Source organism: Monodelphis domestica, chromosome 2 (genome assembly GCF_027887165.1).
Source record: "Monodelphis domestica isolate mMonDom1 chromosome 2, mMonDom1.pri, whole genome shotgun sequence".
NCBI lineage: Eukaryota > Metazoa > Chordata > Mammalia > Didelphimorphia > Didelphidae > Monodelphis > Monodelphis domestica.
Genome location: NC_077228.1, coordinates 201,619,274 through 201,644,758, shown reverse-complemented (window position 1 = coordinate 201,644,758; position 25,485 = coordinate 201,619,274). Strand labels below are relative to the sequence as shown.

General features: G+C 46.3%; 1 protein-coding gene across 1 annotated transcript in view; it reads right to left on the bottom strand.

Annotated features, from left to right (window-relative positions):
* NGFR (nerve growth factor receptor) overlaps positions 1–23,506 on the bottom strand; it is a 29,622-nt gene extending 6,116 nt beyond the window's left edge. Inside the window, exons 1-4 of the mRNA XM_001373785.4 lie at positions 23,296–23,506; positions 17,026–17,167; positions 7,396–7,755; positions 37–295 (exon numbers count right to left, since the gene is read on the bottom strand). Of these exons, the coding sequence (XP_001373822.1) occupies positions 37–295; positions 7,396–7,755; positions 17,026–17,167; positions 23,296–23,346 (812 nt within the window). The 5' untranslated portion in view covers positions 23,347–23,506. The remainder of the gene's footprint in view (positions 1–36; positions 296–7,395; positions 7,756–17,025; positions 17,168–23,295) is intronic.
* Between the last annotated feature and the right edge of the window lie 1,979 nt (positions 23,507–25,485).

Below are 25,485 nucleotides of genomic sequence, written 5' to 3'. Positions count from 1 at the left end.
AAAGGCTTCAAGCTCCCAGGCCTTCATGTCTCTTACCTCTTGAAGACAATGTAGGCCAGCAAACCCACAACCACTGCAGCCAGGATTGAGCAGTAGACGGGGATGAGATTGTCGGTGGTGCCTCGGGTCACTACGGGTTGGGAGCTGCCCATCACAGTGGTCACTACATCAGCCACTGTGCTGGCCTCGGCTTCAGGCTCGGGGGGCTCAGGAGGCTCCTGGGTGACTGGGGCTGGGCTCTCGGAGCCCACAATAGTTGTAGTTGTAGTCCGGGGTATCCAGCGGGCTGGGATCTCTACCCAAGGATTATAAGACATAGAAGACCTAGGTGAGTCCCCCCACCTCTCACCCTGCATTCTCTCCCTCCATTGCCTCCCCTTTAGGCCTTCTTTTCTTGGATTTTCTCTTCTTCTTTAAGGCCCAATTTAGACGTCCTCCCTCCCCCCCGAGACTCCCCCCTGGCACACTTCAGAGGCATGGGGTGGTCGGAATGGAAAGAAGAGAGATGAACTTCTGTCTGACCAGACTACAATACTCACTAGCTGTGTGATCTTGAGGAAATCGCTGAAGCTCTCTGAACTTATCTCCTCATCTATAAAACGAGAATGCTAATACCTACGAACAGGCTGCTCTGAGGATCAAATAAGATAATGTGTATAAAGTGCTTTGCCAGACTGAAAGCTCTACAGAATGACTATTTTCATTGTTTGTGAATGGATATATTGCGTATGTGTGTGTGTGTACAGATGCCAGGAGAGAAGGGTCAAGATCATAGAAGGAAAATGGGCAACAGCAACAGCCCAGATCAGAAACCTAGGGCAGCAGAGGACAGAGAGCCAGGTTTGAGCTGGGAGGTCCTGGGTTTAAATCTGGCCTTAGACGCTCCCTACTGTGTGACCCTGGGCAAGTCACATAACCCCATTTGCCGAGCCGTCACCCTTCTTTCTTAGAACTCGTATGAAGACTGAAGGTAAGGGATTTTTAAAATTTTTTAAAAGAAAGAACCCCCAGTCCCAGCCCTAAACCTCACTGCTGTGTGATTCTGGGAGAGTTCTCTTATTTTCCCTGGGTTTTGCTGCCCCATCCGGCCTCCAAGAAGCCCCACCCCGAAGCCTAGGAGATTGTTGTTCAGGTTTAGACAGGAGGTACCCCACCTTCCACAGAGAGCTGGGTTCTGTCTCTGTCCCATCCCATTGCCTGTCCCCCAGGCCATACTCCCCCCTCCTCCATGCCACCACGACTGCTTGGGAATTGAAGAGCTCAGCTGTCTCCCTCTCCTTAGCCAGTGACTAGGCAAAGCCCAACATCTGTTTCCGAACTGGCAAGGGCCCTACCTGGCCCAGGCCCCACAATGTGCCTGGTCTTGCCACCCAAAGAAATGCTGTAGGGCAGACTTAACCCTTTCCAGGGAGGGAGCAACACCCAAATCCTGGGAAAGGAGGGGAGATTGTAGGGAGCTAAGCCAAGAGAGCAAACAATGCCCAGCATTGGGAGAAGGGTGGGAATAGATAATCTTGACCCTCTGCTGGTGCCAGCTGGGCCCTGACAACCTCTCTGCTAGATTGGACATCTTTTGGCATGAGTGGGTGGGATTTTCCATTTCCCTACTCAGCCAGGGGGCACCGGGTGCCAGGTATTGTGGCCTCTACATAGCCTGAGGTATCTGCCTGGGCATGGAATGCCTCCCCTCACTCAAGGCAGGGCTGAGGGGGGGAGAAGAGGCAGAAGAGCTTACAGGCTGCATCTACCAGGCAGGCACTTCTGGATAAAGTGTCTATCTCCCCTGCCACTGCTACCACTCCAAAGTAGCCTCTGGTTCACCCCCCCAAGCAGGAGCTACCTATTCGGCTGCCTGGACTTCCTCGACTTGAGGATGAAGCCACTTCAAAGCATCTATATTTCAGTCCCTGCTGAGGGATGTGTCTTCCAGATGTGTATCTGGCGTCCATCTGATGGGGAGGGATGACGGGGAGGGGAATACCATCTGCCACAAGCCCATCATTCCACCCCTGGGGTGAGACACCAGCCAAGTCATCTGGCAGCCTTGGAGAAGGCATCAGAGCTTCCTGAATTTTTGCCACAGCCATGTTATAAGACTTTGGGGGTGGACCTCTAGGAGGACCACAGTCTATTCTCCGATGGATGTCCCTGCATCCCAACTACTGCACTGATTCACACTTTGCCATGCCTCTCCTCAGGCTGCAGCAAGCATACCTAGTCAGGGTGAAGGGGCCCAATTTAGAAGAGAAGTGGCCAGTCAGGCCATCATGGAAATTACCAGGGAGGTCCCTGGTATAGGAGGAAGGGAACAGGCAAGGGGCTTTCTAGGGCCAGAATCTGGATGGAACTTGGGTCAAGAGCCAGCAGTGAGCTTATCCCCACTCCAGGCCCCCTTTCCCCCTCCATCTTCCCAATTTCCTCTAATTTTTTGGGGGGTGGAAATGAGATCCAGATGTGGCCACGTCCCCTAACATCCCAACCTGCCAAACCCTTGGACTGCCTGGACAGCTGTTTCCTGGCTAGAAGCTGGCTCTGGGTGGCAAGAAGGGAGGGAGAAGATCTAGTTTTTCATCTCATCCCCCTCCCCTACTCTTCACCTTAAACCTAACCTGGACTCAGAGCATCGACCCAGATGGGAAGGTGTCATTCCACTCTGAAGGGCAAGTCACCTGATTAGCATCAGATACATACATATATCCAGGTGAATATGTTACATGGGGGTGCAGGACAATCAGATTAAGAGCCTAATTCCATTTCCAAGAACCTTATGAGTCTAGGCAGGCTGTTAACCCTTTGATGTTCTGGGAAGAATAGAGCTGGAAGGAATTGGACTGGGGGCGCTGGCAAGATATTTACATGGCCCCCAGTGGCAAACCCTCCTCCTCCAAACATCTCATTCCTCTGTTTCTAAGCTCTTACCTGGCCTTTCCCCAACCCTGGGCTGTCCCAACTTGCCCAAGGAGAGAAGCTCAGGTAGGGAAACTCTTCCCCTCCTTGCTCTGCCTGGAAGCAGTAAGTTTCCAGGCTTTTTTCCCCTTCCTTCTACCCACCAATCATTTTCTCCAATGTTTTCTACCAAGACACAGCACCCTTATTCCTTTCCATTGCCCAGAAACCACACACATACATGCACACATATACACACACATAAACATACTCTCTGTTTTAGCCAAAGAATAAACTTTCCCCAACCACTTTTCTGTGGTTGCCTTGCTTCAGGGAGATCTTAGGGCTGGTGGGGAGCTGTCTTGGGGCTCTCCCTGAGGGCAGAGACTATGACAGGGCCTTGGTCAGGCTGGAAACCCTCTGAAGATGAGTCTAAATTTCCCCCATCCCATTAGGATGAGTCTCTGCTCTGGGAATCCTTAGTGCTGCAGGTCAGCTAGGAATAGGCTAAATCTAACCCCTTGTAACAGTGCTAATAGCAACCTCTTCTGATCTCCCCTTCAGGTTAGGACTCTGCTACCTGGGTCCCTTAGCAAGTACAGCTCCCATTTGGCCCCCTCCCTACCTTTTCCCCTCTCCTGATGTGGGGCTTTTCCACTGATTCTCAGATTGGCACTGCCCCACTCCCACCCACCATATTTCTAGGAAGAGAATAATAAACCAAGGACCAAAAATAACTTTGAATTTCCTTTGGGACTTTTGTCCTCTCTTCCTGGTCCTCATGTCTCCTACATCCTTATAGAAGATGATCACCATCGTTTTCCTAGCTTCATCCCTAGAGGAACTCCTGCTGTCTACCCTCCCATAATGCTCCCCCCTACCCCAATCTCTTCACACGGAGACATGCCATCAGTCTGAAGAGTTCCAGCCAAACACACTGTGGGTTTCTGAGTTCCCTGAGCAAAGCCCCTTCAAGCCCTATGTTTCCTAAGCCCCTCATGCCCCATGAACCCTGTTATCCACAGCTCTACCTGCCCCTTTCCCTTTCTTTTGCTATAGGAAAGAGAGCACTGTTCTCAGAATCTAGAGCCCTGTGCTGGAATTAGCTTGACCACTGAGTGACTATGTGATCTTCAACAAACCACTGCCCCTCAGGATTCTGATTTTCCTATCTGTAAAGTATTCATTTTAGAAGGGACCCTTTCTCATTTATTTACATTTTATGATTCAAACTTCTGCTCACCTCTTATGCCCTATCTCTGTCCTTAAGTCTTGCATAGCAGAAAAAAACATGACTTAGATTCAGAAGATTTGAGCTCGAATACAGCTCAGATGTTTACGGGCTGTGTGACCCTGGGCAAGTCACTTAACTTCTCTCAGCCTTAGTTTCTTCATCTGTAAAATGGGGGTAATAACTCTTATACTAGCTGCCTCACAGGGCTTTGCTTAATAAACCTTAAAATGCTATAAGAAATGCCTAGGCATTGCAGTGAATAGAGTGCTGGCCCTGGAGTCAGAAAGACCTGAATTCAAATCCAACCTCATTTATTTACTAGTTATGTGACCCTGGGTAAGTCACTTAGCCTCTGTATGCCTTGGTTTTCTATAAAATTAGGGTAATATCAATACCTATCATTGTAACAATCAAACAAGTAATATTTGTAAGGCATTTAGTACAGTGCCTAGCACATAGTAGGCATGAGAAAAAATTCGTTTGCCCTTCTCTCCCAAGAAGGGACTTCTTTTCCTGTGGTTCCCAGGGTCTACTCTATTCCTAGACTGTCTCTAAGGACTCTGTTGCAATATTATCTTACCTAACTCCTTCATTTTACTGGAGAAAAACATGGAGTCACAAAGAAAAGTAACTTGGCTAAGGTCACGCAGTAAATTAATGGTAGAACTAGAATATAGTTCCTGGCACTGAGTTCAGGGTTCTTCCCAATATTCCACCTCAGCTCTGGAACATCAGAAATGGAAGGAGACTCAGAGTTCATTTAATCCCCCAAGTCCTAACCAAACAAGAATTATCTCTGCAGAATAAATACCTGACCAATGGTCTCCCAGCCTTCCCTTGTTGAAATCTTGACTAAGCAATCCCATCTCTTGCAACTGGTCATGAACAAAGACCCTTTGCTATCCTGCTTGCCTTCCTCTGGATGCTTTCCAGCTTCTCTGCCCTTTCTGAAAAGTATTACCTGCCACTGAATGTGTTGCAGTGAGACGGCAAAGGCACTGGGCCTGGCTTCAGGAAAGACCCCAGCAATAAGGGTTAGGAAATGGGGTTAAGTGACTTACACAGCTAAGAACTATCTATAGTCAGATTTGAACTTGGGTCCTTCCAACTCCAAGCCTGGAGCTCTATCCACTACGCTGCCTCTCTGCCCCATGCTGATGATGCTCAGTACTCTGATACCCTCAGATCTTTTTTAGACAAACTGCTTTGCCATGCTTCATTTGTTTTGTACTTGTAAAGTTCATTTTTTTAATCCAAGTGTAAGAGTTTATTTACACTGATCTCTATTAAGTTGTATCTCTTTTGATGCCACCCAAAACTCCACCTCGCTAGGTCTTTTTGGAACCTATTACAGTATTTGTATTATCAGAGGTAGCTAGGTAGTAGAGTCAGAAAGACTTGGATTCAAATCCCACTGCTGACATTTACTAGCTTATGTGACTGAGCAAGGTGCTTTAACTACTGTCTGCCTCAGTTTCCCCAGATATAAAATGAAAATAATAGCAGCATCCACTTTCCAGGGTTATTGTGAAGATCAAATCCCAGGCACATTTGCAGGTGCTTAAGAAATATTTATTTTCTTCCTTTCCTTTCTTCATATTTCTCTTAGGTTAGTCATTTGCAAATTTGGTAAGCTTTTCATCTATTTCTTTTTCTAGATCACTGACAAAAATGTTAAATAGCAAAGGCAAAAGCCCCAATCTCCCAGAGCATTCCATTGAAGACCTTCTGCCATCATTTTTTTGTTTTTGTTTTTGTTTTTTTAAACCCTTATCTTCTGCCTTAGAATCAAAACTAAGTATGGGTTCCAAGGCAGAAGAGTGGTAAGAGCTAGGCAGTGGGAGTTAAGTGACTTGCCCAGGGTCACACAGATAGGAATTGTCTAAGGCCTTTTATGGTGCCCATTTAAATGGGCACATTAACAATTACACTTTGGTTCTAGCCATTCAACTGGTTTCAGACCCACCTAAATACACTAGCTGGAGTCTCCAGAATTTTTTCTGAATAACAAAAGAGAGCAGGAGCAGCTAGATAGGAAAGAATGGAGAGAGTACCAGGCCTGGAGTAGGAAGGACCTGGATTCAAATTTGGATTTAGACACTTCCTAGTTGTGTGACCTTGGGCATGTCATTTAATCCTGATTGCCTAGTCCTTGCCATGTTTCTGTCTTGGAACTGATACTAAGACAGAAGATAAGAGTTTAAAAAAAAAAGACTAACAAGGGAGACTTTCTATAGTGCTTGGATAAAAATCTAGGCAATACTATCTTGCAGCAACCCCCTAATTTATCAATTTTAGCATCCCTCCCTAAAAAAAGAATCTGGTTAGAAAAGAAATGACCTGTTCTTCATATCACTACTTCCTTTTAGAAATACTTACTAACTCATTTATATAATAATATATTCTACAGGAATATGGTCAAACTTTACTTCATCCTAAGAAACTATGAACAAATAATTTAGAGAAGCCTAGAAAGACTTAGGTGAGGTGATACAGAATGAAGTAAACAGGACCAGGAAAACTACGTCCACCATGACTACAACAATGGAAACAGAAAGAACAATAAAATGAAACTGAATACATCATCATTTTTAAACCCTTAAGAGAGAAGGGCAAGGTTTTGCACATGGGGTTAAGTGACTTTCCCAGGGTCACATAGCTAGGAACAGTATATAATTATAATGACTATCTGAGGCCCTAGAAGAGAGTAGAAAATGCATAAAACCCTAGTTATTGAATATGGTATCCACAGGCAGCTGGGTGGTATAGTGTACCACTGCTAAAGTCAGGAAGAACTGAGTTCAAGTTCCATCTCTGATCTAAACTGACTACATGACTCTGGAAAAGTAATTTAACCTCTCAGTGCCTTTAGCATCTCTCTAGAACTCTAAGTATCAAAGAAGGAGCCAGACTGTATGAGTGGAAGGAACTTTCTCATCCAAGTGTTCCCTATATAGTTAAACCAAGTCCCTTTGCCTATGTGCTAAGAGCTGTGACAAAATACATCAATAAAAAAAATTAAATAGTGTCTAGAATTTTGTGAGAAATTGAAATAAAACTCACTTGTAGTTTCTTTCCTTTTTCAGAAAGTTGGGCCAACATCCACCCTCTCCCAATTCTGTCTTATTCCTCCCATTCTGATCTTTCAATAATCATGCCAGGGAGCTCTTTTTGGTCCCATCCATGCCAACTCCTTTGCCTGTACCCAGTCCTCTACTCACAGGTCTGCCAGGATCTATCCTGGTCTCTAGCCTCCTGCCCCATTCCCTGCTCACCCTCACACTCCCTGTCTGACCATCGGGTACATTCCCGGATCTCTCGTTCAGTCTCCTCGCAGGCTGTGCAGGGCAGGCAGGGGTCCACGTGGTTGGCCTCATCTGAGTAGGTGCCCTCCGGGCACACCTCGCAGACAGTGTTTTGCTTATCTTGACAGGAGAAGACGAGGCCAGAGCCTGGCTCACACACACTGCAGGGCTTGCAGATCCCCGACTCCTCGTCTTGGTAGTATCCATAGGCACAGCGGCACACCGCGTCATCAGCCTCCACGCAAGGTGCTGACATGCTTTGCAGCCCCACGCACTCAGTGCATGGCTTGCAAGCTTCTGTGGCACTGACTGTGTCTGAGAAAGTCACACCTGCAGGTGGGCGAGAAGAGAGCAGGGTCAGATCTAGCCCTCCTCACCACCTGGGCTCTCCCCATCATGCTGGAACTTAGCTTCTTCCACCTCATAGCAGAAGACCTTCAACACAAGTAGTCTCAGGTAATCTGCCTTCATCCGAGGTCCAGTCTCAGTGAAAGGACTATAAAATCCTCTACACAAAGCCCTCTAACTCTAATTTTCTCGTCCCTTCCCACACCTATCCATCACCCTACCACCAAATCCTAGACATTGAGTTCTCCTTTCCAGGACCAAAAACGAGACCCTCTCTCTGTCCATTTGTAGACACTCAGTTCCTAGATGCCAACCACCTTTCCCAATGGATCCCCAGAAACTAGGGTCTTCCTTCCAAGCCCTAAACACTGAGTTGTCTCCTCTTCTCCAGAAATTGACCCTCCATAATCCCTAGAATGTTCCCACTCCATAATCCCCAAACATTGAGCCCCCATAATTCTCAGACATTGAGTCCTTCCACCAATTCCCAAACACTTACTCTTTCTTCTTAGTCCTCAGACACTGAATTTTCATTTTTATTTCCCACTCCCCCTTTCCTTCCTCAGTCTCCAGCCATGGAGCTGTTCCCAAAGCAGGGTAGGAGTTATGAATTTACTTTCACTGGATCTCAAAGTGCTGAAGTCCTCATTCTCAGGTGAAAAGCCCCCAGCCACAAGGGTGGATCAGGGCAAAGATTGTGGTGGGGACACAGAAATGATTGCTGCATCTCAGACCCTGGAATCCCCTTGCCTGGAATGATGCTTCTGCTTTAGGTGAATATAAATTCATCTCTTTGGGGTTCTCATCCTGCTTTCCCCAAAGCCTGGTCTGGATGCATTGGTAATCACCTGGGTTAAAGAGCCTTCAATCTATTAGTCCTTCTACCTGCCTTCTACTCCCTTTTCTTCTCTTCTTCAAAAAGCAAGGGGTGGGGAAGGAAACATAAGTTTTAAAGGGGCAAAAACCCTTGGTTTAGTATCAAAAGAGGTCCTAAGGAGGGGGCTTGGTCTATAGAAAGAGGGACTAGGGTTCATTACAACACAGGTAGGATTTCCTAATCAATGCCCATAACCCAAATTTCTGACACTCTCAACTCTGAAAGTTATTCTAGTTTAACAATCACCACTTAACTCCATCTAAATCTGTGGGTTTAGACTGGGAAGGAAGATGCTGGGTCAAGACCAGGGGAGAATTATGAAATAATAAAACTAGGGCAAAGAGATAAGGGTAGAATAAAATTATTTAAAGTTGAGCTCCTGCTTTTCCCTGAATACGACTCTCAGAAATAAATGGAAAGGGGCAGGGGAAGGCTTGATGGATTGAGAGCCAGACTTGGAGATAGGAGGTCCTGGATTCAAATTTGGGCTTAGGCACTTCCTAGCTGTGTGATGCTGGACAAGTCAATTAACCCCCATTGCCTAGCCCTTATTGCTCTTCTGCCATGATTCTAGGATGGAAGATAAGGGTTTGAAAAAAGAAAAGGAAAGAAAAAGGGAAGAGGACAGAACAGTACCCTTAAATTCTTACTCTGCCCTCTTTGGTGGGACCATGTAACTGAACATGTTGATGAAGAAAGGATAAGAGAAAGCCCAGGGCTTCTCAATAACAACAAAATAATACTAATTCCTTAACATTTACAAGGAATCCTATAATGTAAGCCTTTCATTTTCATTTAGCAAACTGAGATCTAACAAAATAATTTTCCCAGAGTGATACAACCAATACTAGTACCATGATATCCTGGATCAGATGAGAAATCATAACCCTAAGGGGTATAGGATTTGAAATGAGGGGTAGAAAAGGGCTGAATGCTAGATACGGGGGAGAATTTTAAGACTTAAAAATGGTGATGGCTCTTTCCCATTGGAGGAGAGGAAGAGGCAAAGCAGTGATTTGGAATTTGGGGCTAAGCAAAGATATAAAGAGATGAAAATTTATCTATAGATCATAAAATAGGGAGTAGGAGTGGGAAGGACAAAGACCAGGAAGAAGAAAAGAATATTATAGAAAGGCAGGAGGGAAAGGAGAGGAAAGAGAGTAAGAAAGACTGACCAAGTAGAAAAGGCTTACTGATTTTCAAATCCTCAAGAAGGAGATCTTTCAAAATACAACTCAAAGGAGTTCCTTTCAGAGAAAGAGGTTTTGTGTGTGTTTGTGTGTGTGTGTGTGTGTGTGTGTGTGTGTGTGTGTGTGTGTGTGTGTGTAGTGAAAATGGCATCAGTCTCATTTTAGAGTCAGAGGAGCTTAGTTTGAAAATCTTGGTTTTGCTATTTACTATTTATAAGATGTTGGGTAAGTTACTTCCTCTCTGTGGCCTCAGTTTCCCCAATTGCAAAATCAAGGGGATAGATTAGATGATCCCTAAATTTCCTTATAGATCCAAATTTATGATCCTAGAATGGGTCAAGTGAGAAGAATTTAGATGAATTAAGTTTCAATGGGAACAAAATTCCTTAGACAGCAGAAAATCTATTCCAGCAACAGCTAAGGCAGGCCATGAGGTCTTAAAAAGAAGAGAGCCTCAACAAGATGGGTCAGTAAAGGCACAGAGACAGGGGGATGGATGGCTATTGTATGTTTATGTGTGGAGGGGAGGGTGCTCTCTTCTGCTTTGGGGAGGAAAAATTGGCAGGCAATCTCCTGGGAACATGTTTTGAGGGGTGTGAAATATGTGGTGGGTTGTTTTTTTTTTAACTACTAGGGAAGGTGAGAGCAAAACTGGTTTCTGGGTGGAAATGTTTTAGGAACAAGAGAAACTCTGCTGGGGTCTCTTCTTCTGAATAAAACAACTCATTAAACCAGGCCAATGATTGGCGCTCAGGGCCTGAGGTGAATTCTTGGCAAGGCTGGAAAGACTAGTTCCAAAGGAGGGGCAGCTCCCTCCTTGCTCTAACTCTCTCCTAGGTGTCTTCTCTTCCCAATTTACTCTGGTCATTTTCTGCAGAAAGACTAGATAATAGGAAGAATTCTCTGCCTGGCTCTAGTGAGTAGATGAACCTGATCTAGGAAAGTCAGATAGAGACTAGGCCCAGGGATGGGGCCATCAGTTTGGGGCATGGAGACCAGCAACTGATCCTTGTTCTAGACCCAGGAATTCCTATGGAGAAAGGTGACTAATTCTTGTTACATCTCCAAGCTTTCCTTCTCTCCCAAGAGCATATATTTAGAGCTGGAAGGAACTTTAGATGTCATTCAGTCCAATTCATCATTTGATAGATTAGGAAGTTGCAGCTATGAAGAGTTAAGTTGACTGAGTCACTTGACTAGGGTCACAATAGTAAATGTCTGCAGCAGGATTTGAATTCAGATATTCCTGACCCCAAGCCCAAGTGCTCTATCCATTGTGCTGTTTCTAAGACCCTTCACATGCTTCCCCCTTCCCCCTAGAATCTCTTGCCTTTTTCTCTAACCAGCTTAGAGAATATCTTTCCCACCCCCACCTCCTAAGTCCCATGAGATGTTTCATGAATAAATAACAGGCCCCCATTAGTTCTGGTCTGGAAGAAGAGGCTGAGTGGGCATATTTCAAAGGTGGGGAGGGGAGAGGGAGAAGTTGAGCTGGGAAACTGGCTTGTTCTCTGTGGGTATACCTGGACTACTCCACCTGGGGTGTTTCAAGATGATCAAGTCTCAGGGAACAGAGAACATGGAGTGGAGGCAAGGAGGATTGTGGAAGGAACCTCCAATTGAGTTCCTTAAGAAGTGTGAGCTGGGGGAAGGGAGAGGAGAGGGAGAGACAGACAGAGAGACAGAGAGAGACAGACAGACAGACAGACACAAAGAGAGAGAGAGACAGAGAGAGACAGAGAGAGACAGAGAGACAGAGACAGAGACAGAGACAGAGACAGACAGAGAGAGAAGGAGGAAGAGAAAGATTCTTCTAATACCAAGTGATTTCTGAGGCAACTGTATCTCTAATGTTGACTTCTCAGTCCCTGTTCTTGACACTGAACTCCTCCCCACCCCCAAAGCTGATATTGCTGGGCCCAAACCCACAGAACCCACAGCTCCTTCGGATCAAACCCCTCCCCTCCGTCCTGTGCTTCTCACTTCTCCCTATCCCCATCCCCCTTATTGGGGAAGACCAGTCCTTTGGGTGGAGGGAAGGAGGGGGAGAGATGTACTTCCTCCTCTTAGTTAAGCTTTCTGACAAGTTCTGGGCTTGGGGCCAATTGAAAGGCTGTTTTAAAAGGGGTCTTGAGCACCCACCTTCCCTCAGGGGCAGATTAAAGGTCTCCCCACCTCCCCATCACAAATTGGAGGTCTGGAGAGGAAGGTTTTCGTGCTGGGAAGTGAAGGGGGGGAGGGAAGGAACAGCATCCCAGTGAAGTAGGAGAGGGAATGGGTTGGATTTAAGCTGACTTTTTGGAAATGAGAGTCCCTGGAGTGGGTATAAGCCCCTGTCTCTATAAGAGAGTGAAGAAGAGTCCTTTCTAGTTCTAAACCCTATACATATTGTTGTTGTTCAGTCATGTCCGACTCTTCATGGCCCCATATGAGGTTTTCTTGACAAGGATATCAGAGTGGTTTGCCATTTCCTTCTGCAGGGAATTAAGGTTAACAGAACTTTAGTGACTTGGTCAGGATCATACAGCTAGTGTCTACGGTTGGATTTGAACTCAGGTCTTCTTGATTCCAGGCCCAACACTCAATGAACTGGGCCATCTAGTTTCCTTTGGATGTAAACTCTACTATTTATTGCAAATAGGTGATGAAGTGGATAGAGTGCTGATCACTTAACTCCAATTTATCTCAGTGTCCTCAGCTATAAAATGGGGATCATCATAACACCTGCCTCTTACTGTGAGGACCAAATGAGATATTTGTAAAGTACCTGGCACATAGTAGGTACTATACAAATGCTATTATCAGTTGCATTATTGTCACAAGTCACAAATTTCCTGAGCCTGTTTTCTGATACCCAAAATGGGCATCCTAATACTGGTTCTCTACACTCTGTGGGGTCCATGAATTTTAAAGTGCTATATCCTCATCATCAGAACAATGCAGGGCCCCAAAGATGCCCTCCCAGGAAAGGATCTGAGCCTACTAGAAAAGTGTGTAGGGATAATGCTGGACACAGCAAGGGAGGGCACTGGTTCCCTGCCTGAACCAGACAAAGGTCCTGATTTTTCCCAGAAGGTATTTCTCCCTTTCAGGACACAGTCTCTTCTTCCCCTCCTCCCTCCCTCCATACCACCCCACATCTGTACTAGAAAAGACCCCCCATCAGCAGGAGAAAATGGCCATGTCCTCGATGGGATCCCCCAAGGTCAGACTCCCCAGCTTGGCGGGGATTCGATCTCTCATCCCCAAGCCCCACTCACCAAAGCAAAAGAACAGTCATTGATTTTGCTGCTTGGCTGATATTTTTAGCCCAGATAGTCATCAGCCTCTCCTCCCCCTGCCTGCCCCAGACACAACAGGGGGCATTTCTCTCGGGAGATTCCTTTGCTTACCTCCAAGATGGGTTTTTTTGGAGGGGGGGGAGGCAGTTATTATTTTTTAACTATACTCTCTTTCAAAATAAAATTTGATTCAGCTCAGCCGGGATTTATTGAGCTATGTGGCAAGCCCTGAGCTAAAGTACTGGTGAATCAAAGGTAAAGATGGAACAATAGCATCCTTTGAGGAGGATTGGATTCTAACCAAGATAGGAGGCTTCTCAGGCATAGTGGAAGGAGTACTGGACTTGGAGTCAGGAAGACTTGGGTTCAAATATCCCCTCCGATACATAATAGCCATGAGGTCCTAGACAAGTGATTTAATCTTTTTTAGCCTTGGTTTCCCTATCTGTAAAATGGAGATAATAATTCCACTTGTAGCCCTAGTCTCCCAAGATTGTTATGCGGTTCAATGGAAACAATTTAGGGTATCTGGAAAGTCTATTAAGCTATTTGAAACGTACTAAGACGTTTTGGGACACCTAATATATGTAAAGTACTTTGTGAATGTTAAGGCACTGTATAAATATCAGTTATCCATTAATTATCTATTGTTATATTAACTTATTATCAATATGTTCACTATTATTAAATATTTATTATTATTATGTCTTCCATGCTGAGGAAACCCAGTGAACTCTTTCTACTTGTTATAGTATTGTTCTTCAGTCATGTATGACTCTTTGTGACCATCTGGGGTTTTCTTGGCAGAGCTCCTAGAGAGCTTTGCATTTCCTTCTTCAGCTCAACTGGCAGATAAAGCAACCAGGGTCAAGTGACTTGTCCAGGGTCATACAGCTAGGAAGTATCTGAGGCCAAATTTTAACTGACCCCAGACCTGGCACTCTATCCACTGCTACCTAACTGCCCTAGTCTTTCTGATAGATGGAGTCCATAATATGAGGTTGTCCTTTCTGCCTTCCACCTCAGGGTCTCTTGTGTCCCTTCCAGGATCAGCCCAAACACCACCCTCTACTGCTGGCCTTTCCCAGTCCTCTGGTTTTGAGTGTCCTCCCATCATGTGCCTTTCTTTTGCATATATCTTGGATTTCATTATTGGGTGAGCATGTTCTGTTCCCCCAGTAGAATGGAAGCTCCATGAGGGCAGACACTATCACATTCCTGTATTTGTATTATCAGCCCTAAGCACAGTATTTGACACATAGTAGCTAGGCATTATTAGTGTTTGCTGATTGGTTGCGTGATTCGTGACTCTAAGCCCAGTAGCTTATCCACTAAGCCATGCCAGACACAGCTCATCTTCCAATGTGGCTGGAACATATAAAAGGGAATAATGTGTAGCAAGCCTACAAAAGGATATTGAAGCCATATAACTATTTCCTCCTCTATAAAAAGAGAGAGCAAGGAAATAAAATACTATTCAGGCTGTTCCCTATGCCTGGAATTCTTTCCTCATCTCTACCTTCAGGTTCCTCTAGTTTTCTTAAAAGTTCTAGCTCCAGGGGCAGCTAGGTAGCATAGCAGGTAGAGAGGGAAGAGTGCCAGGCCTGGAGTCAAGAGGACTGGGGTTCGAATCTGACTTCAGACATTTCCTAGCTGTGTGACACTGGGCAAGTCACTTCACCTCAGTTTCCTTAGCTGTAACATGAACTGGAGAAAAAAATGGCAAACCACTCTAGTATCTTTGCTAAGAAAGCCCCCAATGGGGTCCCAGAGAGTCAGACAAAATAGAAATGACTAGATAACAACAAATTAATTGGAGAATAGATTAATAAATTGTGGCATATGAGTTAGTAAAACATTATTGTTTTGTTTAAAAAAAAAGGGTGACCATAAAGAATCCAGAGAAATCTGGGAAATTATCTATGAACTGATTTAAAGAACGAGGCCAGTAGTTTAACAAGCATTTACTAAGCACTGGGCTCAGACATTGTGCTAAGTACCATTGATATAAGAGAACAACTTATACAAGGATTACAATAGTGAAAAGGAAAATAGCGTTGAAAGACATTAGAACTCTGATCAATTTAATGTCCAATCCCAGCTTCAGAGGACTCTCACTGAAACACTTATTCTCTCCAAAGAGAGAGCTATGTAGTTCAATGGAGAGTGTTTGTTTGACAATGAGTTAGGAAGACCTCAGTTCAAATCTTGTCTCAGATATTTATGACCCTGGGTAAGGAATTTAACCTGTCCCAGCCCTGGTTTCCCCATCTGTAAAATGGCACAGTAGTTAGAGTACCAGGGCTTGAAGTTAGGATGATTCCTCCTCCTGAGTTCAAATCTGATCTCAGACACTTACTAGCTATATGGGCAAGTCAATTCACCCTGTTTGCCTCAGTTTCCTCATTTGCAAAACGAGTTAAGGAAATAGCAAACCACACCAGTATCTTTACCCAGAAAACCCAAATGGGATGCTGATGAGTCAGATATGTCTGAAATGACTGAACAGCAACACCCATTTCCCAGAGTTGTAAGGATAAAATGAGATGATATCTTAAAGCATTATGTAATTTTTCAAGCTCTATCTAAATACTAACAGTTCTTATTATCAATTCCATTGAGGTAGTAGACTACAGATGTGGGATGAGGCAAATGCCTGATGTAGTGACCAACCGATTCGCTTGTTTTGCTTAACTAAATGGGAGCATTCTGCTGTGGGCAGGGATGTTTGGGGAAATAACAATGATATAATGATATAAAAAGCATCAGCAAAATGTTTCTTATAAAAAATTAAACAAAATGAAGGGGCTGACATTAGTCATGGCATAGGAACAAAGATACTATGGGGCACATGTCTGTTTAAAACGTGGTTTTGATTAACTGTATTTATAACTCTAAATAGTGACTCCAAAAATAGATAAAGCAATACTTTTGTAAAACCTAATAAAATGGGGTGGCTAGGTGGCTCACTGGATTGTGAGTCAGGTCTAGAAATGAAAAGTCCTGGGTTCAAATCTGATCTCAGACACTTCCTAGCTGTGTGACCCTGGGCAAGTCAATTTGCCTCCACTGCCTAGCTGTTACTGCTCTTCTGCCTTGGAGCCAATACACAGTATTGATTTTAAGATGGAAAATAAGGATTAAAAAAAACACACACTAATAAAATGGGGCAGGTAGGTGTCTCAGTAGATTGAGAGCCAGATCTAGAGACAGAAAGTTCTGGGTTCAAATTTGGTCTCAGACACTTCCTAGCTATATGACCTTGGGCAAATCACTTAACCCCAGTTGCCTAGCCCTTGTCACTCTTGCCATAGAACTGATACTTAAAGATTCTAAGATAGAAGAGTGAAAAAAACAAACAACTAAGAACATAAGGATGTTGGACTGACCTCTAAATTTCCTTCCAGCACTATCATTCTATGGCTCTGTGCTCCTATAACAAACCACCCCAGCCAGGGTTCAAAAGTTCCTCCTGGGGATAACTCTGAGGGACAAAGAAAGCTATCCACCACCACCAGCGAAAGAGCTGTTTGGAGTCCCACTGCGGATGGAAGCCTGTGATTTATCACTTGTTTATTTGGGTTTATATTAGGGGGTTTTGGTTTTATAAGATTACTCCCTTACCAAAATGAATAATATGGAACTAGGTTTTGCCTGATAATATAAGTATAACCCAGGTAGAATTGCCTGCCAGCATCGGGAGGGCGAAGGGAAGGGAGGGAGGGAGATAAGTTCGATTATATAACCTGTGTGGAAATTAGTTATTATTATAGGTAATTGATTAAAATAAAATAAAATAATAAAAAAGAGGTTCCGGCTGGGAATGGCTGAGCCCCCTGATTTCTGCTCTGCCTCCGGAAGCCCCCGCCCCAAAGCCCCGCTCTCCCCTCCTCGAGGTACTTACTGTCCAGGCAAGGCTCACAGACAGTCTGGTTGACCCCACAGGGCTGGGCCACACCCTCGCCCTGGTTGCATGCCCGGCAGCACTCGCCACTGTCCGTGTACAGGTCGGTGGCGCAATCTTCCTTCACTTCCCCCATGGACACCTGTGTGGAGAGAGGGAGCAGGGTCAAGCCGAAGAAGTCTCCGGAAGTCCGGGGAGAAGGGAGAGAGGGGAGGAGGAGAAGAATGAATCTTCCGATGGATCAAATGCCCCTTCCTAATTCACTCTATTAGAAACACCTGGCCCAGGGATGAGCTCACTTGGGAGGCATTAGTAACATCAAAAGCCTGGGGAAGAGAGGGACACTGGGTGCCTCTCTCCACTGATCCCCCCAAGTGTGAGGGGGGAGGTCAGAACACTTGGAACAAACCAGCTGCTGAGTTCACTCCTAGGTTAGATCTCTTTTGAATCAGGGAAACTGTTCCTGGCTTCTATTCTCCCCACCCCATTCCTGGTCTCTCTTGCAGAATTAGGGGACCTTGAAAACCAGCCTCCCAGCTCCCACAATCCCCCACCCCAAGAGAAAATGGGAGCATGTACAGAGGGATGCTCATGCACGTGGACTACAGATCTGGGTTCCAATTTAATCTGTCATCTATGTCTTTTCAAATTTCCTTCTGGGTCTCAGTTTCCTTTATCTGTCAAATGACATAGACACAATGCCTAAAGAAAAGCCAACCAAAGAGGAAGAGTCTGGCATGAATAAAGCGAAGACTTGTTATAGATGACAGTAAAATAGCCATATAACCACCAGGCTACTCTGCCTCACAAGGTTTTGATTTCCAGAGAACAGAGGACTCCCCCGCCTCACCACACACATACACACAGAGAGACACTTGGAACAGCTCAGTATCCAGGGGAAAGGGGAGTCAGATTCTTGCCGCCGAAGCATCTTTGGCCAGGGATAGGAACAATTTAGCACTAGATTCTCCTGAGGGTGGGGGGTAGGAGGGCTGCCGAAGTCTTGTTTTATTTTCTGTCTCTTGAAAAAAAAAAAGAAAATTAAAAGCATCATAAGGCCTATGCAAACTCCCGAATCTGGCTCCCTTACTGCAGACCACCTAGTCCTATTCAGGTCCTGGTGCTTTGGGATCAAAAGAGAAGTCACAAGGTCATTTTCTCCATTCCATTAACTGCTTCTATATCAGCTGGCTGGATACTTTACCCCAATGTCCCAAAATAGGCAAAGATCTGGATATTTTAGAAAGGAATGGAAGAGTGAGGGGGATTGACAAATTGGTTCCTCCTGGGAGGCAGCTGCTCTTTAAAAGATCTGTAAAGGGCCTGTGTGGCCTAAGAAGGGGATAGACAGATGCCCCCTCTTCTCAATACTGCACCTTCCCCAGGAGGCAATGATATATCCTAGTCCTGGGAGGAAAACATCTGCAACTCAGGAGGCTTCCTGCCCCAGTTCTACAGCTGCAGGTGGCTTCTGAGAGCTTTCCCCCAAGACAATATTCTTTCCTTACTGTGATACTATCCAGGGGCAATAGAAAGAGCTTTGGAGATGGTCAGGCTGTGCTGTGAACATGTAAATTAATTCTCCTTTCTGGTCTCAGTTTCTTCATCTGAAAAATGAAGGTGACTGAATGATCTCTAAGGTCTTTTCCAACTGTAAATCCTACAAGCCAGAACTGTTTTGCAGAGCTGAGATGTGAAGAATGAATTAAAGTGGAAAATACTGACCAACCCTACCAAGGACAAAATGAGGAGGAATTAACTGAGGCTGCAGTGGGAAAGATTGCAGTGAGATTTCAAAAAGGACTTTCATGAAGGAGATGGGTGGATGGGACTGGAGAGTAGGGACAGGAGAATAAGCAACTTCAGTATGGGAAGATTGCCATCTGCTTGAGACAGTGCTGGAGACATAGGATCTGACTCTAATAATAACAAGCGTTAGCATTTCTAGAGCAATTTAATTTTTGCAAAGCACTTTACATGGGTCATCTCAGTTTATTCTTACAATAACCCTGGAAGTTTTTAGCACCATCTTACAGATGAGGAAACTGAGACAGATAGCAATTAAGTGACTTGCCCAAGGTCACAGAGACACGTGTCTGAGGCCAGAATGGAACTCATGACTTCCTGACTCCATGTTATGTCTACTATGTCACCTAGCTGCTCTACAGAGCCCCCTTAACTGTATAATGCAATACTTTTCAAACTTTTTGATCTTAGGACCATTGACTCTCAAAAATTATTGAGTTTATGCAAGTTATATCTGCAGTTACTATTAGAGATTAAAATATATTGTTATGAAAATTGCTTGGGCCTTGAGGATTGCTTGAAAGGGTTTTAAGGATCCTCAAGAGTCCCCAGACCACACTTGAAGAACCCTGATCTGATGCCTTACTAGACTTCTGAGGAGGAACTGGGAGGATGAGGACAGGGCTTCAAGAAAGGGAATAAAGTGCCAGGAAAGGAAAAGGAATTGCTAGTCTTGAGTCTGAGAACCTTACACCATAGTAGTAGAAAGAGCCCTGAATCTGGAATCAAAGGAATTGGATTCAAATTGAAAAAACAAACAAACATATTTTCCAATGTTCAATTTGACAGCTTATTCCTTCTGTGATCTTGAGACTCAGTTTCTTCCTCTGTAAAATGAGGAAAGTGGGTTGACTGATCTCTAAGCTCCCTTCCTGCTCTAAGTTCTAAGAGCCTATGACTTTTTCAAATGACCTGAAAACTTCTGAGACCTTCATGAATCTATGGAATTCACTTTCAAATGCCTGAAAGTGGGGTTGGAGGAGACAATCAAGCTCTGGGACTGAGGATCCATTGCAAACGGTGGGGAGACAGGTGTGTGGTGCTCATTTGATCAAGATGTTGATGGAGAAGGGAACCAAGTATCATAGTCACCCTTTAGCTCAGAATGATGGAAGAGCTCAATTTGAAGGGAGATGGCTGGGAAGGACCAGGTCCCAGGTCCTTTTTCTGCCACCTTAAGGGACAAGGGTGGGGTAACCCTAAAATCCTGCCAAAGCCACTCACTCTCCCCTGCTGGGCCCCCTGCCAGATCCCTTCCTCCCCTTTGACTGTCCTGCTCATTTTCTGCCTTTAGCTCCATCCCTATTAGAGGCTGCATTAGCTTCCTAGGCAGCTCCGATTACAGACATCTGAATGACAAAGTGCCTCCATTACCCCAGCTCCCTCCCCCGCCCGCCTGGCCCGGGATGCTCTGGTTTCAGCACTTTCTTGCCAGGACTCAGGAAGAAACCACGACAGCATTGAGACCACTGCCAGGCAGCATCCCTAGCAGAGCTGGGGGGTTGGATATTCCTGAGCCCCTAAAACTAACCCCTGCCTCTCCAATTCCCAGCCCTGGCACTGAATTTCATCCCTGCTGCTTACCTGCCTAAGCTAGAAACTAATGCCTGCCTTTCCCTTGGAGCTACCTGTCTGGTACAGTCTTTTTCTTCTAGTCTCTGGGTCACAACTCCCCTCTAGTTTCAGGAATTTGGGAAAAAGTTCATGTTTTCAAGCACAGGATTCTGAGGAGCCCACCCAACTCTCCCAGATTCCTGTCATCCAGAGAGGTGCTGAGAGAGATGTAGGCCCAGTTTTTTCAACCCTTGTCCACAAGGTGAGTTATTAATCACTAGAGGGTTCTAACCTGAGGTCCATTGACTCTTTGGGGATAGATTCCAGGGGGAGCTATGAACTTGGATGAGAAAAAAATTACATCTTTATTTTCAGCAGTCTCCAACTGAAATTTAGCATTCCCGTCAATTTCTTAAGAACATGATTCTGAGAAGGGGCCCAGAGGCACCAGAGGGTGAAAAGCATTCATCACACACACATACACACACACACAGAGCTTAAGTACTACAGATCTGGTTAAAGCCTGCAGCTAGGTAGTCCGAGAAGGAGTGGTCATTGAGAGTGTCTGATGGGAAGTTCAGGCCCAATCTTGCCTCATGCACACACCTGACCCAGATCTGGGATTCTCCAGGGGGTCATTCCACAGTTTCTCTGATGGCACTTATGCCCCCTCCCCCCAAAACGATTCTCCTCCCCCCCTCCCAATTCCAGGCACTTCAGCCTCAAGATCAATGTCATCTGAGTGGTACAAAACAAAGTGCTCTGGGAGGCCGCAGGGAAAGGGTGGTCTCGGCCCCCATCTTGGGCATCCAAAGCTCTCTGTGAATTGGCCACACCCACCCCATTGGGTCAATTTTGCAATAAGGCAGCCTCCAGACGTAGTTTCAGGATCTAGGCGGTTTGAAGGCGCCTGCTTGTACAGGCTAAGAAGAAATCCTTACCTGCCTTCTCCACCCTGCGCCTCATTTGGAGCTATTAGAGCTTGATTTAGGGTTGACCCCTAAGGACAGAAGCTAATCTGGCCCCCTCCATGGAACTCTTCAAATGACCTTAAGACTGTGGTCCCTCAGTGGGGGACACTCTGCCCTTCACTTGAGACAGCTCCCCCTATGACTCAGCAGAAGAGGGATTGGGGAAGATCCTGGCCCGCCCCCCAGCCCACCCCAACCCCCTGTCCCTCGCTCGTTTCTCAGAAGCCAGACGTTCCTGGCTCAAGGAGACAACTCCTCGGACACAGCAACCCAGGCATCAGTCCACTCACTCTTTTCTTCCTTCCCCAATTCCGCCTCTCTCGGCTTCTGCTTCCTGTCCCCCAGAGACCCGGGCTTCGCGCCCGTCGGATGCCAACCCTTCTCACCCTCCCAACTCCCAAGACTGGGAGTAGAGTGGATTCCTCAGCCAGACACCAGGCAGCAGACCCAGTTGGGAGAAGTTAAAGATAGCCCAGAGAGTGTGGGACAGAAGTGTGCGGGGCTGGGTGGAACTGGTTCAGCCGTGAGAAAGGATTTGTAAGCGGGATGCTCTGAGCAGCTCATTACTAATCTTTCAGGGAATGGACGGGACGGGATGCCAGCTGTTGTGGTTGCCCCTTTTCCCCCTCCTCAGAGCGCCCTCTCTTGGCCATTGGTCTCCTGGGTTCTACACTTGATTCATTATACCCCCCGGAGCCAGACCTAACTTGTACCACCGCCCCCGGAGAACCTTCCTCGTTCCGTCCGTGGGCCAATCCAGTCTCTCTGTCCTATACTGGGGACCTGAACAACGGAAGGGATCCTCTTTCTTTGCCTCCCTTTCTGCCAAAAACAGCTCGTGCAGGCTACCCCCTAGCCTGCTGGCTGGGAAAGGGGCGAAGGGTGGAGTGCAAGAGGGTTCTGGGAAGAAGCTCACGCCGGATGGGTGTGAGAGAAGAGAGTTAGGAGGATTTCGAGAAGTGACTCGCAGCGCTCTAGGAGGATAGAGAACCCGGGAGATTGGCCGCTACAACCAGTCCCTTCTCCATCTACAATCTCCGGGCTAGGTAAGACATAGAGGGAAAGTGTCCTTGAATAGCCCCCGTGCTTTTAGGCTCTAACCCTCTGGTCTGACCATTTCATCGTTACTTCAGCCCCCTCTCTGTCTTCCAACCCACCCCACCCCCACTTTTCAGCTTTTCTTTCCTCCTTGCCTGTTTCTGCTCCATCTCTTTTTTCATGACCCCTCTTCCTGCTTATCTGCTCCTCCAACGCCCCTTCTCTGCAGCCATCCGGCTTCATTCACTAGCGCATCCCCCTCCCCTCCTTTCATTGTCCTGCCCTGTCCCTATTGTCCAAAGTCCCACCCTTAATACCTTCTGCCTACCCCCTGCCCCCAATTCCCGAATCCCGTTCCTCATCCCCCACTGCCTCTATTGGATCTTATCGCTGGAGCCTGCTCCCCCATTCTGTCTGTCCGGAAGCCCAAATAACCCACCCAACTCATCCCCTTCCCCATCGCTCCCTTGGCATCGTTGGTCAAACGAAGCTCCTCTCGATGATTCAGGCGTCGGAATACTCTAGCCGACCTACTCCTCCCGGGGACCAAGGAGTCGGAGCATCTCCCCTCTTGTCCCTCCCTTCGTGACCCCACTCTGGAGACCAAAGCGCCGAACCTCAACAGCTCTCTCTCTGCTTCGGACCCAAGCGTCCAAGCTGCCACCTCCCCCGAAGACACGCGCTTCTCTCTGAGACAGGCATCTCAGTCCCGTTTGCGCCCCCCTTCTCCCTAGGTTTTTCGGCATTGGTCCGAGAGACTCCCACTCTACCCCGGCGCACAGTGAGTGCCCCGGGGGAGTCAAGTTCCCTCTCCAAGTGTCCGCCTGCTCTAGTCTCCGCGAGCTCTGCGCACCCTCCCAACCCCAGTGCGTGCGAAGAGAAGACACCTATTCGAACTCACCCCCAAAAGCAGCAGCAGCAGCATCAATAGCAGGCGATACGGCCCTTCCATGGCTGGATAAGTGGGCAATACCACCCTTGGGTGCCTGGTGGCACCTCCCTCCCGCCCCCACCCAGCTTCCTTAGCTCAGTCCTTCTGGTCCTGCTTCTGCACTCGCCAGGAGCCGGCCGAGGCTCCGTTCCCTCTGGCTGCTTGCAGGAGGTACTCGGGAGAGCCAGGGCTACAGCCCCGCCCCCTCCCCGCCCATACCGCCCACCCGCCCGGAACCGTGGCTGCCCCGCCCCACCACCCCTCAGCCCCGCGGCCTGGAGTAGGGGGGGAGGGATGCTGGGGGACCCGGCCGTAAAGCCGAGCCGCTCCTCCATCACCCTCCCCACCTCCCATCCCTCTACAACTAATCTCCAGGTCCTGAGCTTCCTTTTTCTGTGTCTCCCTCTTCACCAGCCTTGGCCGGCAGTGTTTTCAGGGCCTCTCCATCTCTCTCGTTCCCTGCATCCCTTGGCCTCAGCTCGGTCTCCTTGTTATCTCTGCCAGCCAGCCCTCTCTTCTCTCCCCTGGTTTCGTATCTCAGTCGCTACTTCTTTACAATCTCGGTCGCCTTTCCTCTCTCTGCCGTGTTTTATCTTTTTCTGTTTTTGTTTATTTTCGGGTTTTTTTTTTGTTTGTTTCTTTCTCCACCTATGATTAGAGTTTCCACTTCCAACACAGATCCCTCAGTTCTTTGCTCCCCAGCTCCTGGGCTCTCCCTGGCCTGGCTGGGAGATGGAGTCTCTCTCTATGCAAACACCTATCCAGAAGAGGGCAAGTGGAACTTTCACTTCCCTTGCAAACAGCTTTCTCCCTGGATGAAGGGTTCATCTGGGTTCTGAGGGAGAAAAAGTGGGCATAGGGTTGGAGCCGATCCAATGATAGCTGAATTCTGTCTTTGCTCACAGCTGGGCCAGCTCCAGAAGGCGAGCAGTCAGACACACATGTATACACACACTCACGCTCCTCCCTCAAACCATATACATCCGGTGAAACATAGGTGAGGGCCAGGAATAACCAAGCAGGAATTACACCCCTGAGCCTCAGCAGCTGTGGCCTAGGACATTAACAGGTACCGAGGCTCTTACAACTCCTGCCTTTCTAAGCCCTTGTGGTAAAGGGTGGAGCTGAGCTAGGGAACCAGTAGGACAACATGGGGACCAGCTCTTCACCAGTGAATCACAGAACCTAGAATCTAAGAGTTGGATGGGACAGAATCTATTTTGCAGAAAAGAAGCTGAGGCTCAGAAAGGGAAAGCAACTTGTCAGAGATTAAACAGCTCATATGCCTCACATTCCCTTTTCAGTGCCCTGTCATTTGGCACCTAACCTCAGGAATCTCCAGAGAGGTCATAGATTCCTCTGTGCTTTTAACACCTGCTACCTTACTATGATTATGACTTGTGGAATTAGTGTTGACTTCTAAAAGGAGAGACTCAACCCCTTCTTCCTTATCCCTTTCACATGCTTTCATTTTGGTTTACCTCTATACAATATGACAGCAGTAATCTTACCCACTCTTTCCTTGATTTGCAATATAGTTTATTTTATTTCAGCTTTTCAGAGGTAGGTCCTATGGTTATAATTATTCCTACTTTTCCGATGAGTAAAACTGAGATTTACAGAGGTCCTGAGGACCTAAGGTCACACAAGTAGTTAAGAGGCAGTCTAGAAAACTTTTCCATTCCTCAATAGTGTTTCCAAGGAGTCATTGAGAAAAGTCATGCATAAATGAATATAATCTTAATGTGTTCTACTAAAAGATTGCTTATGGTTAATAACCGCTTTGTGGATGGTAATGCATTATTAATAGTTTTGATAACACTGGTCACTTAAACAATAATACAATTTTTATAGATAATTATTATTAAGAGTATGATATAATAAAGGCAGTAGTTGCCATAGTAAATAGAGTGCTGGAATCAGAATGAGGAAGACATGAGTTCAAATCCTGCCTTTGACACTTATGATCTGTGTGATCATGGGCAAATCACTTAATCTCTAAGAACTTCAGGCAACTGTCTAATACTCTATATTATGATCCATGTTGGTAGAATTCTCTCACAGTGGAAATTACTTATAGATTTGAGAACTGGAAAGGGACTATAAGCATTGTTTAATCCGAGGTCCTAATTTTAGGAAATTGGGGCCCAGAAATTTTAG